Raw genomic sequence first — 18,563 nt, 5'->3', positions numbered from 1 at the left:
TCTAGAAGAAATAAAAATATATCCACTCTCTTTCACTTATCCTTATCAGCCTTTCCCAGCTACCATGGGGCAAGAGGAAGTGTACACGCTGTGCAGGTCTCAACAGTCTGTTGCAGGGCTAACACATTTCTATCAGAGTGACTCATATGCATTTTTATACCAGTTCTTTTTACTGACCTGTTGCCAATTCACTATGATTGACTGACTTTTCTTTTCCCTGTCTTTGGAATTACACACCTTTTCCAAGGATGTAGCTGGCATCAAAACTTTTTTTTTACCACACTGGCCTCATTTGAGGTATTGCTCCCTGAAAACTCTTAAAATGTCTTTTAAAATAAATATAACTAAATAAATGACTAAATCCTTTGCTTTCTTTATATTTTGTTGGGGTGATACGCCGTCTATTTTCATTCTATTTCAGAATTTGTGCGACCACTTCGATTGCGGATTAGAAAGATGCGTGCTACAGATTTCAAACATTACCTCACAAACCAACAGGAACAGCCACACCTACCAGGAAGTGCTGAGTGAATGAAGTAGTGACTATAGCGAACATGCTAGGTCACAGCACTGTGATGTTAGTTATTATGTACAACGACTTTGAAAAGAAAGTAAACAAACAAACAACAAACCCCTCCCCCTCCCGCTGTCTGCCAAGCAGTGGAAAAGTTTCCTGCGGTTTCATCCACGGAGTGATGGCCGAGCTGTGAGTCTGCTTGTCAAAGGATGCTGGAGCTGCAGCTGCGGGTCTTGTTGGTCCGCTGCAGACGCAGACGCGGGGCCGCAGACGCAGATGTCCACTTTAACGCAAGCGTGCTGCGAGGATGCGTGGCTGCTGCACGCGCACACACTGCTCGCGTTGCTCCTCCTTGCAGATTTTTCAGTTCAAGAGTGTAAAGGGACTTTAACCGGAAACTACTTTTTTTTTCTTCGAACTTTTTCTGTCAGAAAAAAAGGAAAACGGGCCGACCCTCCTTGTCATAAACTGACTATTTCCTTATTTTTGCTCATTAACGTGTGCGCTGGAAATGTGTCAGCTGCCGGCCCGCAGGCGACAACTCAAGCGTTTTTGGTGAGAAAGGGCGACGTCGAGTGATTCTGGGCTAGTCAGCAGCCACATAACGGAGCCCAGTCTTTATCATGGAAGATGTGAGTAGTCCCTTGAGTCTTACTGCGTGTGCTGCCTGCCCTTGTTGTGCTTTTGTTTTGTGACAGTTTCACCACTTTTGACAGAAGCGTTGAATCAAAGCACCCCGTGACGTTAGAATAATGTACTTTGCAAAGGCGCGATCAGCTTCTGAGGCCCAAAGAGTGAAGCTGGAGCACTTTTCATGGGAGAGTCATGCGAAGCAACAAGTTGTTAGGTGACGTTTCCAGCAGACGGGCTTGCCTGCTTCAGTCAACTGCAGTGAAAACGTTCTGGGGCTGGAAACACCTGTTCACCTGTCTCCACGTCACCGATCCACGGAATCTGCTCCTTCCAGCACAGAGTCAGGGTGGAAGGACCACAGCCAGGGCAGGGCGGCTAATTCCACCCACAAACTGACCGCGTTAATGAAAGAGCGCAGAGAGAAAATGTGGAGCCTTTCAGAGAGAAACTCTGGTAAACGCGATTAGCGGTTCATCACTGGCTGCCTGGTTGGTTCTGGCAGGACAGCAGCAGGACATGCCGAGCCTCGCACGGCTACACAAACAGGATAAAAAGGCAGAATAGAATCAAACGGAAGAAAGTAGCTGAAGTGTACGTTCGGCAGTTGTTCTCTGAGTTTTAAGGCTGCGTTAGTGAGGGCCTCTCTTATCTTAGTACGTTATGATTTATGACAACCTGCGGCCGCAGTCTCAGGATCAGATAGTCTGGTCATCTGCTGAAAACTTGACGCTTTTCATTCAAAAACATCACAGTTACCCAAGTCACAGTATTCTATATATGACCTGCATACCTCAGTTACATTTGGGCATTTTGAGGAAGCCAGTTTACCAGAATAGGGAAGTCAGAAAGACACATACTATGTCAACTACTGTATGTAAGGAACTTGTTGTGCACACTTAATGCATGTGGTGCCACGCCCTTTGAGTGGGATTCATCAAAAGTATGCTGTTTGTTAGCTGCTCTCTACCTTCAGTCTACAGTGTCACGATTAAAGCAGCAGCCTCTCTTTTGCAATCTGTTCAGTCTGGAATTTGCAGTGCTGATGGTGAAATCAGTTAATGCATTTGAAAACATCAGTGTGACTCTGTGGCGATCGTCACATCCAGCTTGGCTCGGGTTCACTGAGGAAGACGCCATAGAAACTGCCTGAAGTAGAACTGCTGGAAGATTTAAGAATGTGTCAGAGATCAGTAAGATTTGAGTCCTACATTTTCACTGTGTGGGCTAGCTTCACTAAAGGTTGTCTCTAGCTCATCAGCGGGTCACTCTGTGATCTGCATGTAAAGCAGAACTGAAACGAGTACATGGGCATGTTTATGCCTGGAGAGTCCCACCATGTGACTGTGTTTCTGTATTTTTAATTTGCACTTCCCTGCTCACCTATTTTCTTAAACTTGCACCCAGAAAGCGTCACAGCCCTTCTGTGATGACCAATCGCCTTGGCTCTGAGTCATCTACACTCTCCATTCCTCTCTGACCTCGTCAGAGAAAAGAAAAGAAACTCACATTGTTGTCGGGCAGAAAACAGCTCTCTCTCATCATCACAGTCAAGCTTTCTTCCCTACAATGGATGAATGTCTGCACACCATCATACTTTGGGTCCACCTTTCATAGTAAGCAATGGACAATATGCTGTTTCCATATCAAGAAGGGCATAAACCTCTTTTAAAACACCAGCACAAAACATACCAGGACATCAAGGATCTCATATTGTGTAAGTTTAATTGTAATAAAATGTAAGGAATATTTAATACTACGAGTGGCAGCTAGCCGACACTGATGCATACAAAAAAGAGGCCCGATTCATAACTATGAGTCTCAATGATATGTAAGTCATTAACAGTCATAAACACAGCCAGTGTACTGGCAGATAAATGCTATAACAGGAGGTGTTGGACTGGTGCTTTTGGTTGCGCTAATCTTTGTTTGGAGAACAGTGAGTCCAGAGTGCATTTCAGTAGTTTTCATCCCCTGTATTCAATATGAAAAATACATTTGTAATGCTAATGAGAAGCAGTACATTTTTTTTTTTACTATTTACATTTGGGAATTCATAATGAAGAACTGTGTGCACTAATATAGCATGACACTTTATTATAAACACAAGACTGTGGGTGTTAATGTGCTATGTGTCACGGCTGCAAGAGTGTTCTAAAAAAGGTGTTGTCCCCATCATCTTTTACTTCTTTGGCCTACAGAATATCAGCTGTTCTGCAGAGTTTTGTGGCTCTTTACCATAGAAAGTTGACTCAGTTTTCACTAGAAATAAAGAGAGATGCTGCTTTGCAAACACTGACTAAAGAGTAAGGACCACAAAGTGGAAATTTTTGTGAGGTCAGTTGCTATCAAAACTTTAGGACACCACTGTGGTCTGTGGTGTTATATGTACACATATATATATATGTTATATATATATATGTAGGCCTATAAATTAGGTTTAAATCTAGAATGGACTGCAATTTTATACAATAAGTTGACTTATTGAATAATAGTGCTACACTGATTTCTGATAACACTGATAGTGTTATTCACTCTACAGTTGTGTGTGGAACCTACTAAGGCTTAAACAGTGAAGCTGCACCTTTTTAAACTTCAGACATGTGGTAGGTACTCATACTGACTGGCTAATTGACTTGCTAACAATATGTTCTGACCCCCCCCCCTCTCCAAAAAAAAAACCAAACAAAAAAACCCCCCCACTTAACCCTGCTGTCTTCTTCCAGCCTGTCGGGGGTTAAAGTGTGAGTTACGCTGAGACTTAAACTGGGAATGAATGCCAGATACACCCTAAACTTAAAGTACCACTTCCACAAAAGCACCTACTCTGTTTTCTAATCCTCTTCTAAGACCCAACTTGCATGAGATACCTTTGCTTAGTATCTTGTCACTTTGTAACTGTACTATAATTTATCCCTGCATGTTTTTTTAACAGAGCAATGGTAGGTAGGTGTTGATCCATTTTTGCAGCAACCACAACACCACAGATAGGAGAGGTAATAGATCACAAGCATGTGTGGGCAGTTTTAGGTAAAACATTGTTTCGCGTCTGACTTCCTGTCTAAGTCCAAAATTGGAACTTTGTAACTTACCATCTGATATCATAGTGCAGAGCTGCAGCAGTCGGCTCAGGCTTGAGTAATGGAAACCTTTCTGTGTTCCAAGGGTTTGATCAGCCCTACACAGTAATTCCATCCAGGAGCACCAATGACTATTCTAGTTGTGCTATCACTTTATTTTGAAAGCTAGCTTTTCAGTTTTGCCCTTTTACCCTTCATTTGCTGCTGCGGTGCTCTTCACTAAGATAAGAGATACTCTGAGTTACAGTAAAAGTGCTTAAGAGTGCTCCCACTTAGCCTAACCCATAATAAGAAATCTTAGATTATTTGCAGTTGGAAGAGGATCACGGTTTAAACTGACCAAACATTTCCATGAACAAAATGTTGCTCAGCAGTATTTAACCTTCCTGCCTTCTTGGGACCTTTTTGTGCCACTGCTATGTGTTAAATGGCTGCCATTTCCACTGTGTTCAGTGGAATATAACCAAACTTGCCACAGGATAGTTTTTACCTGTCAATGTTAATATTCCAGTGTGAATTCCTTAAATCAGCCTAAAATGGCTGAGCAGCAGAAATCCCCACACCCATCACCCTGGGGACCATTTTCTGCCCATTGACTTCCATTATAAACGCTATTTTTCAACCCCAAATTATCATCATATGATTTTATTTTTTCTTCTTTTCTTGGATGTCAATGAAGACTCAGGGCCTTGAAGTTTTAATTTTTAAATTGCAAAAAAAATGCAAAAAAAATAATGGCAGGTCAAAATGTATGTTGGTGCCAATCTTTGGTCCATCTAAAGGCCTACTTATAATGACAATCACATATTACTTCAACTGTTTTTTTGTGGAAATATTTAGTTTCGTTTTTTGGTTTTTGGGGCTTATAACACAGGGCGCTCATGTAATAACACTGGGATTTGAAGGGTTAAAACAACGAAAATATAATTAAAACTTTACATGAATATTTCAGGGAGAAGTAGTTTTACAAGGTTGGCTAATTTAAAGTGGAATAAAATATGGATATATGGTCTTTTTATGGCGTGGCTGAGAATGGTCCCTAGGGTGATGGGTGTGAGTTTTTTAAAGGATGGCAGGAGGGTTAAACATTATTGCTCAAAGTTTAAACATTGAATGTCATCTACCTGCACTCTACATTCAGAAGCACCTTAAAAATTGGCTTAAAAACTAGGATCAGATTTATCACAAGGCTCCACATTCAAAAATATTGGCATTTTCAACATGGGATTGAATAGGAATGGATAGGTTGGATATCATTTCCGACTTAGAAAGCTGCACGGTGTGCCAGACCACAGCTGATCCACTGAATTCTGTGCCGTGTTGCTGTGTAATACCCAAAGCATGAGCAACAGCACACAGGTTTTTAAAGCCAGAAAAAACCATGCACAGAGGAAGTTAACAGCAAAGTGACAGCAGCGTTGAGGTATTTCACCTTACATACACCAGCAGGTTTTATTTTTGAGTTTGCAGTAGTTGCTAATTTCACCACAGTCTGTGGTCAAATCAGCCATCTACTTATCTACAACTCAACCAATCTATGTCTAAGTTGAGTCTGACTTTGACTTAAATATCACATAATGACCCATAGTTTCTTCCTCACACTGGAGATTACACAGTTTTTAGCGCTAGTATTGTCTCAGCAGTCTGTATAGGAAGACACCTGACAGCAGATGTTAAAGGTCTGCACGTCTGCAAGCAGTCTCACTTGAAACCAAAGGTTTGTTCTTAAGAACTGTCCAGTACACAGTGAAACGAGACAACATTCCTCCAAGAGCTTGGTGCTACAAATGACATATAACAGACAAACAACACGCAAAGGGCAATGTGCAAAAGTTGCAAAAAACCAAAACAAAGACAGTGCAACAGCCAACAGAACAGAATGATACAGACACAAGACAGTGCAGGCACAGCAGTGCAATAGAAATGTGCAAAAGACTGAGCATTGTGCAAAAAGTCACTTTGTGTATAAAGGTGTGTGTGTGTCAGTCCAGTCACCGAGTGTTCAGGAGTCTGACGGCTTGGGAAAGAAACTGTTTCGCAGTCTGACAGTGAGGTTTTGTGGATGCAGCGGGTGCTCCAGGTGTCTGTGGTGGGGGGAAGAGAGGCTCCAATGATCTTCTCAGCTGCTCTCACAATCTGTTATACATCTGTATCAACTTGAGAGAAAGGCAGATGTGAAATGTAAAAGTGAGGTCAGAGGTCAAATATGATATTGGATGCAAACTATAATGTGATATTTAGATTCCCATTTTCCAGTGTCATTTCCCAAATGTCCATACAAACACATTTTTTATATAGCTCTATATAACATTATTATCAGGAGAGGTCAAAGCGATCCTGTTAACATTCAGAATGACATACAAATGCTACCAAAAACAAAACCTCCTTGGTGAGGGTGATATCCTCAGTGGTATGACTCAGTTGCCTGGAATAATCCAAATTCGGTGCACTGCACACTGTTGTTTGACGACTCTTGTGCCTCTAATAATGACTGGAGTGTCCTTTGTGACGTCACTTGTAGGAGCCCATCCAGAAAGCTGCCGCAGTATTCTCCTGGATGGTAGTTGTTGCCACTCAGACGATGTCACCACATAGGTGCTGATATATGAGGAGAGCCCTGCTCTCAAAAACCGACATAGATGTAAAAGTTGGATTTAAGAAATAAGTACATAAAGTTTTAAAAACATGTTTAGAGCCATCTTCTGTCATTGAACGTGACGCCATGTGATTGGTTGGTTGCAGCTGATAGACATATTAGTTTATGTTTACTAACTAGTGACAGAATCGACGACGCAGAGGAAAATGAGGACTCTACAAAACTCCAGGAAAAACAGCACTTTTATCACATTGACACATCCAGGCTTCAGTATCTTGACAGTTTCTGTGGGCTGTGGGTGACAAATGACAGTAACACTACTTGATATAACCTTTAATATGTGCTCATGCTAATAAATCACTTTAGTTGCTCATAAATTTGGATTCCACGTTGGTGAAAATGTGCAGAAGAGAATCAACACCTCTGTTCTTTTCCTGTACAGGTATATTGTACGACCGTCATTTAGAGCAGTGATAAAATGAAAGTGAATATAATTGTCTGCATCCTGTAAGTATGCTGGTGTGTACTGAGTGTGACTTCCTTCCTCTGTATCAATACAGGGTGCAAAAGAGGACCCAGCCCTCCAGAAAGAGCCTAAGTTCCTGAGTAAGGCTGGCTGGTTGAAGAAGGGCTATGGCAGACTGCTGGCAAGCTATAAAGACCGCTACATCCAGGTGGAGAAGACAGAGATTGTGGTGTATGAAAATGAGGTATATAAAGTTTCAATACATCGGGTGTGAGAATATGAACTTATATCAATATTGCCATTTAATTCTTGTAGTCTTGCAGCTGTTAACTTTTATTTAACATCAGATAATCAAGTAGATGGTCTAATTTCTCTCTTGCTTCTTGATAAGATAATAAGCTAAAATGATGTTGGCTTTATCCTTAAATTATACACACAAATTTTCAAATATCAGTCATTTGTGTTGCAGGACCTACAGAACTGCTTGGAGAGGCTTGACCTGGAAAACTATGACAAATGTCATGAATTAAAGAGCCCCTTCACGAAGAAGCAAAGACTTATACTCATACGATCGGCAAAGTCCACAAATAAGGTGAGAGAAGAGTCTGTCTCTCTATCTCTTTCTGTCCCTGTCACAAACATTTGTCCTGCCTGCACAAAGAACACGTTGTAGATCGTGGTGCAGGTAAGCAGCAGGCTCAGATTAGTGGTGCTGGTTGCAGTGATGCTGGTGAGCAATCCGGTTGTTCAGTGATGACGTGACGAATCCTACTTCTGGGTCTAAAGTAGTCTGCGTTTAATATGGCTTTTGTGTTGTTAACATGTTTAATGTTATGTATTTTCTTCTATTTGATCTCAAACAGCTCCTAAAACAGTCAGTGATCACTGTTGACCTCCCTCGGCTTTTATTACCGCTAATCATTTATTTAAGCTCAGTTTTTAAAACCTTAGGATGTAACTACAGCCCAGCCCATGCAGCAGTATATGAATGACTAACCTCGTATTGTGGATGGATTATCTCAGTTGTTCTCCTGGCTGAAGTTTGGTCCTTTTACAGCATCCTGCCATGCGATTACATTTGTTCCTGACCACCCAGAACACTCACGTTAACTTTTATCGAGTGGAAAAAAAGTTAGCTTGTTTATATTATGCTAACATAGCTGTGTCGCTAGCAGTCACGTAGCACATCATTATATACCAGCTAGCCCAACTTCAGTAACCCTACAAACGTCCCTGCTGTTTAGTTTTCTGTCTTCATTTATGTTGGAAGTGATAGCAGAGCTGTACGTTTTAATTTGTTTCCAAACCCCGCAGTCAGGACATGCTATATTGTATTTAGATAGAAGCTAGCGAGCTAACTCCCTGCTAACTTCTAACTCCGTTAAATGTCATAAATTCCGTTTTCATGGATGCCTGGATGTTAAACTCAATTGTTACACCTGGTAGAGCAGAACGCTGATCATTTTATTAAAGATGAAAGACTTTAGACAGTTTTTCAACTCTCAGTAATGCCATAGTGATCGTTTGATATATGGACCTGCAGCGGAGTTTAGGCCCAGACACGGCTAGTGACGTCAGACTGAACAACCGGATAGCCTGCAGCCAGTGATGCGAATGAACAGCGGGTCACGGTTACCAGTGCTGTCACAAATGGCTCAGAATGATATGGTGGAAGCTGCATCCAGTTCTCCAAAGGCTGATTTGATAAATGATGAAGGAATATGACAGGAAAATGATATCAAGGACTGCTTAGACGCTGGCAAATGTGATAAGTGGCTGAAAATCAAGGTAGCCGGCAGACGAGAGGAATGACAGTTGAGGCTGCAGGTAGTTTTTGGTGTTTCACAGTTCTCAGACATAGTGTCACGGGACGAGCATCAACAGTCATACTCCCTACAGGAAATTTCCTATTTTCTAATAAAACCTTTGGGAGTTAGAGAAGTTAGAGTTCTTTTCCTGATCTGCACATGTTTATTAAACCTACCGTATTTTTCGGATGACAAGGCGCACCGGATTATAAGGCGCATTAAGCGAAACAGATAAATTGATAAGTCAAACTTTACTCAGTCATTCTTCTTGCTTCCTCCACTTCTGTAACATTGATTCATTAATGTTGAATTGTCTCGCAGCTGCTCTAGTTCCATGTTGTTGCAGTATATTAATGACTAACCTCGTATTGTGGATGGATTATCTCAGTTGTTCTCCTGACTGAGGTTTGGTCCGTTTACAGCATCCTGCCATGCGATTGCATTTGTCCCTGACCACCAGAATCCCTCACGTTAACTTTTATCGAGTGGAAAAAAAGTTAGTGTTCATCCTCCAGCTTCACTGTTTATGTTATGCTAACATAGCTGTGTCGCTAGCGGTCACGTAGCACATCATTATATAGCAGCTAGCCCAACTTCAGTAACCCTACAAACGTCACTGCTGTTTAGTTTTCTGTCTTCATTTATGTTGGAAGTGATAGCAGAGCTGTACGTTTTAATTCTTTCATAAATCTCTCAGTCAGAACGTGCTATATCATGCTTAGGTGGAAACTAGCGAGCTAACTTCCTGTTAACTTCTAACTCCATTAAATTTAATAAATTCTGTTTTCATGGATGCCTGGATGTTAAACTTAATAGTTACACCTGGTAAAGCAGCAACGCTGATCATTTTATTAAAGATGAAAGAATTCAGTTTTTAGACAGAAGCTGACGGAGTTTTGGACCCAGATGACTCCGTGAGGCTCCTGACGTAATGCTCCAACAATCCATCAAGTAGTGCGGCTTCGTAGCTTAGTAAAGTCGTACTAAAACATTTTTTGACAGATTTTTGAGCGCCATGTACCACATAAAATCGGTTCATGGTCAGTAAGCACAACCAGAATTCCTACGTAAGGGCCTGTGGCCTAAATAGATTATTTCTTATTCTTAAAAAAAACACAATAATGAGCACAGTTTTTAAAAATAGAAGAAAAAACTGTCAATACTCCTGTTATTGTGTCGCAGTTCGATTATCTACCTTAGTTTGAGTTGACTATTGTCTGCTTCATTCATTCACAGGTCCATGATGTTAAATTCCAGGCTCAGACAGTGGAGGACAAGGAGGCTTGGATTAAAGCCCTCAGTGATGGCATTAATCGAGCAAAGAATAAAATTTTTGATGAGGTAAACATGCGATAGAGCCATAAATTTATCTTAAATCTTGTCTTTGTCTCGGTTTTAATAAGCATGTAGTTTTAAAACTCAAATTATTTCTTATTTTCACAGGTGAAGATTGATCAAAGCAGCAACTTAGAGCACGTTACTCGAACAAGACCCAAAGGGAACCGCAACCGGCGTCCACCGACCAGGATACACATGAAAGAGGTGCGTGTCAAATTGAAATAGTGCTTGTAGTATTGTTGTAACGTGTCTTTTGTTTTAATTTGCTCTTAATACAAACTTTGCTTCCGTGGTTACCTGGGTCTTTGATTGATTTGTATTAACTGACATGAAACCCACATCGTAACTAATCAACGTAACTACATTACTAAGGTTGTGTTGTGTTAAGATGCAGAGCCAGAATGAATGTGATTAGTAACGCCAGGATTTACCTGTTATTTAAAATCAAAAATGTCCATGCTGTATGCCACTGGATGCTATATTCTAATAGAAAGGCTATTTGTTTGGGCCCAGTACATTAAAAATAAGCTGCCAACCGCAGTGAGTTAGAATAGTGAGTCACTGTGGTTTTAGATAGATTTATATTATTTAAATTTGATATCATATTGACCATTTATGGTAGTAAGGGGCTTTGACTGCAGCTGTGCCATATAATAATGCCTGTGATAATATTGTTATAAATTTTTCACAATATCAATTTTACTTATATTGTCACAATGTCATTGCTTGTGCAACAATAACACAAGCCCAGCCATGTCTGAGAGTAAGAGCAACGTATCACCCTCTGATAATAATTTAGTACCTAAAAAGGAGCGACTCCAACAATCTCCAACAAGGCACAGTACTTATGCAAGAAAGGAAATGACTCTACCGAATGTCACTGAAGAACTGGCAGGTTGCATTGCATATCACAGGAAGCGCAGATAGTGGATGGAAATTACTGAGGCTTACATGGTGGGGTAGAAAAGCAGGCTCCTGTTTCTGTAAGCATGTTCTGAGTTAATTAACTCTGACATTGGCAAAACACAGAGTTTCCTGTTCCAAAACAGCCAATCAGAGCAAGTTCAATTAGCTCCGAGGATGTTAAGCATGAGTTAGGTGTGATTATCATTCACCATGGCAACATGTAAACAAAAAGTGAGTTTTAAGGTCATGTGATCTAAGGAATATGAACAAGTTTCAGTGCTTACCACGATATAAAAAGAGTCATTTTAATCAGCTTGGGCAACTTTGTCATCATCACAGACAGAATGAGTCTGACATAATACGTATCATTTTATTATATCCACGATCATCATGCAGCCAGCTTGAACTTTCATTAGATGAAGCTGAATCCTAATTTTACATTCATTTTGAATGTATTTATTCAAAATGTACATAATGTATATAAGAGAAAAGGTGTGAAGGAACAGATTAGACAGTTTGCTGATGGACCTGTGAGAGCAACAGACAAGAGGTGGATCCACCCTCTGCTCAGATTTATTCAATAAAAGGTTTTTCTGCACTTATTTATGAACATTTCATTTTTTCTATAATTCCAATAATAAAGAATTCAATTGTTTCTGCCATTATTAAATTAAATGTTTGAGATCAGAAAAACTTTAATGTTCCCAGTGTGAGTATTGATGATTTGATCTGATGTCAGTCTTCACTGATAGTTGCTGTTTCACATTTAACTAAAAAAAAGTTTTTTGAATGTAAGGTTTCCTCAGAAAAAGGCAAATATGTCACAAGTGCCTTGGCTTTTATAGAGCTGTTTGTAAACTGATCATCTAGATTTGACATATTTCAGGACAGTTTTGGAAGGATGACGTTTTTTAACAGATCATCCCAGAACAAAATAAGCCACTATGAACGGATCCAGGCCCATAACCCATAATCCTCTCCATTTCCTGGTTCTGGGTTGAATCTCGATCTGTGAACTAAAAAAGTGAAAATAAATAAATAAGGTCAGTTTGTTGGCCTACAATTTTGTTACTTGACTGGCATTGATGACGTATTGATGAATTTGTTTCCTGAAACTCTGGATGTCTACAAGACTGAGTCAAAAAATAATTAGTGTACTGCTTTTCCTAAAGCTTGCCTCTGATTTATGCCCTCATTACAATAATAATTAAAAAGGCTAAGACATTTTTTACCACAATGAATTTTAAGTGAAAGAAATACAATTGAAGTTCAGACTTCCAACTTTAACTCAGCAGGTTAAACAAAAAGATTGCATCAAAATGTGAAGAACTAAAGCATTTTTAAGACAACCTATTCATTTCAGGGGCTCAAAGGTAATTGGAAAAATTAGCTAACTGAAAATAAAATGTTCATTTCTCATACTTGGCTGAAAACCCTTTGCTGGCAATGACAGCCTGAAGTCTTAAACTCGTGGACATCACCAGATGCTGGTTTCCTCCTTTTTAATGCTCTGCAGGCCTTTACTGCAGCATTCAGTTGTTGTTTGTTTGTGGGCTTTTCTACTTTTTTCTATTCTATTCTACATGAAAGTAAGGTCTCTGCATCATGAAGATGATTGCATCATCAACTCACAGTGTTGGTCTGCATATCTCATGAGGCCATCAACAGCTGTTTTTGTTTGTTTGTTTGTTTTGTTTTAATAATGAGGTTGACGCAGCATGGTTTTGGTGCAGCTGTGCTGACTTCTGTTTATTATTGTGTAGTGGAGACCATTCTGACAAGAAGACACAAGAAAGAGTGCTGAAATCTGCCCCCAAAATGATTAAAGTTAGACACAAATCACTGTACACATTTGTAAATCTTAGTTTATGTATGTGGATGATATCGTACGATACGGCAAATAGTTCTCAAATTGAGCAACATTCTGCAGTACAGCTTCCTCCATGAGGTGAATGTTATCTGAAACACTGGTATATTCTCCTGTTTGACACTCAGGTTCTAAACGTGTTGGCTAGCAGTACAGGTCCCTAGAATACCGCTGTGTCAGCTATCACGATCAAGCAGGGACTGTTTATCAGATAAGGGGGTGGAGTCTAATTCACAGAGTTCACATGGGGTGAAAGGAGAATAGCAAACCCAGTGAGGGTAGTGATGGTCTGTGAAGGCAAGGGTGTGTGATGGAGGAGGCAGCAGAGGCTTGTAAACAGATTATCATAAGGAAACTTTTAGCTTATTTGCCCACTGCTTGTCTCTCACCTTGAACCTACTGATTTAATTTGCACTACTCCACAAATCCTTGGTATTCTAGTTTGGCCTTGATCTTGTTCCCGTAGGTTCCTTAAATTTCCTGAGCTTCACCCTTAGGTGAACTCTACTCAGTTCTTTCCTGTCCGTGTGCTCTGTGTCATTTAATCGTATATTTTTCTTCTAGGTAGCTGATGTGTCATCTGATGGAATCCTGCGCTTGGATCTTGATCTTGAAGATGCCGTAATGCCTAATGGAGCACATTATGCCAATGTTGATGGCAGTGAGACCTCCAAAGAGAAACAGTTGGTGTCAATTACCGAGGAGGAAGCTCAGCCAGATCCAGACGTCAGTCCCCAAAAAAAGGTCATCAAACCTCCAATGCCGCCTATCAAGGAGGCTAAACCCAGCACAGCACATGAAGATGAACCTCAAAAGAATGATGGTTCAGAGAAAAAGGTATGTCAAAATTTTCTAAAAATTGTAATTGTGAAATGTTGTAACATTTGTGCATGTCTTTGTGTTTGGATATCATGGCCTTGCTATAATTGCTATATTATTTGAAGGTACCAATGCCCCCATCGAAAGAAGCAAAACTCTCTACTTCACCTGTTGAAGAAACTACAGAAGAGGCAAAACATGAGAAGATTTCTGAAACAAGTTCTGATGCCAGTAAAAAGGCAGCTCCACCACCAATGCCTCCCAATAAACCCAGCTCTGTGAGTAATGTTGATGCTTTACAGTCCAAGCCACACTCTCACCCTCCTATGCCTCCATCCAAGGAGAAGAAGCCCTCCCATTCTGGCTCTGAGACAGACCAGCAGGTTGAAGGGATTAGTAATGAGGATAATGAGAAGGAAGATGAAAGTAGGAAGGAGACTATAGAAACAGCCGTGGAAACAGATGAGGCAGTGCAGCTGATTGCTAAAGAAACGTCACCTGATGTGAAAGATGATAAACACGAGAGTCACTGCACAGAAGAAACAGTTAGCAGCAACACAAAGATGGTATCTGACTGTGGGGAACAAATACCCACAGAGTCACTGAGAAAGAGTCCAAGTTCCCATCCAAAATTCAACAAAAAGCCTGATGAATGTGCCGAGCCTGACATACAGCGGATAGAGAGCACCTCGGCTAAGAGTAATCCTAAAGAGGGACCCGACAATACTGCCTCACTCAATTCTGTCGATTCAAAAGACGCACTGGCCGAGAGTGAAGTCCCCTCTTTGAATGACTCAACCACTGAGACCCTTACCCTGAGTCCACTGCTTTATCACTTGTCCGGGGAGAAAAAAAAGCAAGATGAGAAATCTGTAGACAGTGGTCAGCACTCAGATGATGAGAGTGAAGGCTCTGGAAGTCAAGACACATTGGTAGCTGCGACAGCTGCACTCAGGGGAAGCCATTCTGCTTTGGATGTGGTGGATGCTAGTGAGGACAGCATTCAGGTATCTGTTATTTTAAGACCAGCACAGGTCACAACAGTGCCTCAGGTTAGCTCTAAGAACATAAAACCCATCCCTCCTCTCAAGCCCTCAGCCAAGGGCAGGTCAGCCTCAATTGGAAATTTGCTGTCTGAATCTGATGTCTGTAATCAGATGAAAGAGTCTAGCAGAGGTGGAGCTGTGAGTGCTGGGGGTTCTAGTGATGATGTCATTAAACTTGAGACTGAAGTGGCTCTAGAGATGGAAAAGACGAGCAAGCTCTTGAGCAAAGTGTCCCAGGACCATGGAAGTGAAGAGGAGGATGTACCGGGGGATTTGCTGGCTGAGGCCATGGAGAAGCTGAAGAAGGCAGACCACGTCCTCAGGGAGGTCAAGAAACTGAAATTTGCAACAAACGGAAGCAAAAGGAAGAGTTGGTGAACGTCACACACTGACTGAAATTGACCAACTGATAAACCCTTTACCTAGACAGTGATAGTGCAGTCACATCATGGAAAATGTAAAAAGACCCCACTAAATACAATTTGCCTAAAAGTGAAGGGCCAGTGGTATTCTGTATCATCACAGATGGTCGTTTATGATGAGCTTATTCACTCTGTATGATCATGGTGTGCAGGCCTGACCTGGACACTGTACTGGATTCAATTCAGTTCAACTTTATTTACAGTACTGTGCAAAGGTTTTAGGCAGGTGAGGAAAAAATGCTATAAACAAAGAATGCTTTGAAAAATGGAAGTGTTTATCATTTATTTTCATCAGTCAACAAAATGAAGTGAAGGAACAAAAGAGAAATCTAAATCTAGTCAGTATTTGGTGTGACCACCCTTTGCCTTCAAAACAGCATCAATTCTTCTAGGTACACTTGCAGAGTTTTTGAAGGAACTCGGCTGGTCGGTTGTTAACCACAGATCTGTGGATGCAGGCTTCCTCACATCCTTCTGTCTCTTCATGTAATCCCAGACACACTCAATGATGCTGGGATCAGGGCTCTGTGGGGGCCAGAGCATCACTTCCAGTACTTGTTCTTAATGACTGTGGCTGCGTGTTTGGGGTTGTTGTCCTGCTGCAGAATACATTTGGGTTCAATAAACAAGCATTTATATTTCTGAAAACGTTCTTTATAACAGTTTTTCACACCTGCCTAACACTTTTGCACAGTACTGTATATAGAAAATCACAACAACAGTCACCTCAAAGTGCTTTTAAGGTTTTTGAGCGTTATGCTTTTTAAATGCGCTGTGGTGTGCAACAGTATTAAAGAGGGTTTGAATGAATGGCTGGAATAGTCTGATGGACAAAACTGTGTTATTGTCGATGGTTTTGCTGCACTTGGAACTTTTTGTGGAATTATTTCTAATGGATGTTTTTCTGCAGCGGAAAGTAATGTGTTACTGTATTTTTTTTACTACTGTGTTTTCTTTTGTAGATACAAAATAATGGCCCTCATTACTAATATGTGCGTGGGAACAGCCTTACCCTATGCAACAAATGCACTGGCTGATTTTGTTCTTGCACGTGTTTGATAAATGATTTACTTTTGGTAGTCAATCAGACTCTAAATCAGCACGCTCATGCTTGCCGTGTGCAATATGCATAAAACATACAGCCACTCCTCAATTTCCCTGTATAAATAAATTAGTTTACCTGGAGGTGAAGTGGAAAATGCAGTAATGTCATGAGGCAGCAGCCTGCACCGCTAAGGCAGAGACACACTCACTGTGACTCAAGTAAAAAAAGTTTGAAACTGATGTAAAAAGACCCGACAGAGTATAAGCAGCTGGAAAGTCTGTCGGCTCCACGTGACAAAACTGACTGTATGAACGAACAAAAAAATTAGACCGCAAGTGATAGAAGTCTTTTTTTTTAAAATGAACAATAAGATAATTTTAGGGAGGATAAACTGATAAAAGACAAAAAAAGATCAAAGAAATACTGGAATATGTTGCAATTAAAAATGTTTCAATTTAGTATTTTGTTTTCTTTGCATACGATTTACTTTTTTATTTAATTGTAACTGAGCATGTTGTGTTTTGTAAAACTGTTAATATTACATGAAAGCAACAACAACAATAATAATAATGATAACAATTCTTAATACTATTAATAGTAGCTTTAGTTATAGTAGTATTCATTTCATTAAATGTCCTTCGGCAGCCATTTGTGTTTGTTTGTACACATGGTACTTCTTCATTTGTTTCTACAGTGCAAACAAATTCAGGTACGAAAATATTGATAAATCATGGATTTGTGTGTGAACTCTTGCTACGCACAGATTTGTCTGTGTGCCTTAACACCTTTAATGTTTCTTAAGGTAATTTTCTTGCTATCCAAAGGGATTTATGTAAAAAAAAAAACTGGAAGCATAGCATCTGGCTTTAGTCATCTCTTATGTTGTGAGCTCTTCTAGACGGATCAATGTTTCAAATCCAGGAGAAGTGTTGGTACACAGCAGGTCTTTGAAGGTTCTGTTCACCTGAGCTGTGAGGACTAACAAAGTATCGATGAATCAATGCTTTAGCCTCCTAAGACCCGAACTCTTTCATGGCAGCATTTTTAATTTCTCTTTGCTATTTGGGTTCATTGGGACCTGATGAATGTAAAAACAAAGAATTACCTGATTTCTTTTTTTACCTGATCCACATATGAGGACATCCGTTTTAAATTTCGATAGAACAGTGGGAGGATGACGTCCTCGTGAGTGGATATCAGGCCCTTGTAGAGCAAAATTTAGTATTTTGGTCTAGACAACCCAAAATGTGATGACCACATATGTGGACGCCAGGTCCTAAGAGGTTAAATATATAATATATAAATATAGGTTAAATATATACAGCTACAAATAAGCACTTCTGTTAATGCCTAAAAGCATTTCTAATCATTTGTGAACCTCAGAAGCTTTTTTCTCTCCTTTTCATTGGGAAGTTTTTGCTGACAAGTTGCTATTAGAGAAATTATACTTTAATCACCGCCTTCATGGTGTTTGTCACTGGTGAAGGTGAAGATGTACGGTGTAGGTAAGGATCTGTTCAGACTCTTAACATTGATAAAGCAAATAAAGGAATATTTTTACTTTACAGGGTTTTTTTATCATTAGTAATATCATTTCATTAATGTACTGTATATTGCACAGAAACGCACTTAGAGCAGCTCTCACTAATGCCTATTACTATTCTCTAATACTTGTCTTTTGTATGGGGGGTATGTGCATCATTCTCCCCTGTCTGAATGTTGAACTGATTATTAATGAAGAATCTTCCGGGTTTTTCTAGTGGTAGAAATGTAATTTTTATGTCCTCCAGAATATGTAAGCATATTTTCATAACAGTAGATCGACTGAAGTTTTGTACTCTTTGATTAAGTTTGCTATTGCTTAAATAAAGATAAATGATTTACTTTTGTTGTTATGTCTTCAGTCTTACAAACCATTTGAAGCATTTATCAACAGTGTTACACATGCTGCACTGTAGCTTCCTTCTGTTATACTGTAGCCTGATATAATCATCCTGCTGAGGTGAGGGTTGAAATTTCTTCG

General features: G+C 40.1%; 1 protein-coding gene across 1 annotated transcript; it reads left to right on the top strand.

Annotated features, from left to right (window-relative positions):
• The first annotated feature begins 637 nt into the window (after positions 1 to 637).
• On the top strand, positions 638 to 18,424 carry plekho2 (pleckstrin homology domain containing, family O member 2). Its single transcript, XM_082530915.1, has 7 exons — positions 638 to 1,149; positions 7,384 to 7,533; positions 7,759 to 7,881; positions 10,334 to 10,438; positions 10,541 to 10,639; positions 13,773 to 14,045; positions 14,153 to 18,424. Exons 1-7 carry the CDS (start codon positions 1,141 to 1,143, stop codon positions 15,449 to 15,451), a joined length of 2,058 nt encoding a protein of 685 aa, XP_082387041.1. The 5' UTR covers positions 638 to 1,140; the 3' UTR covers positions 15,452 to 18,424.
• Positions 18,425 to 18,563: the final 139 nt, after the last annotated feature.

This window comes from Aulonocara stuartgranti (assembly GCF_965226115.1).
Source record: "Aulonocara stuartgranti genome assembly, chromosome: 1".
Taxonomy (NCBI): domain Eukaryota; kingdom Metazoa; phylum Chordata; class Actinopteri; order Cichliformes; family Cichlidae; genus Aulonocara; species Aulonocara stuartgranti.
Note: the sequence above shows the minus strand (reverse complement) of the source record. Positions and strands in the feature narration are given on the sequence as shown.

Excerpts from the sequence above, each read along its gene's own strand:
- plekho2 (XM_082530915.1), top strand. Across the intron at positions 10,439-10,540 it reads AGAATAAAATTTTTGATGAG|GTGAAGATTGATCAAAGCAG; the intron begins GTAAACATGCGA and ends TTATTTTCACAG. Across the intron at positions 10,640-13,772 it reads CCAGGATACACATGAAAGAG|GTAGCTGATGTGTCATCTGA; the intron begins GTGCGTGTCAAA and ends TTTTTCTTCTAG.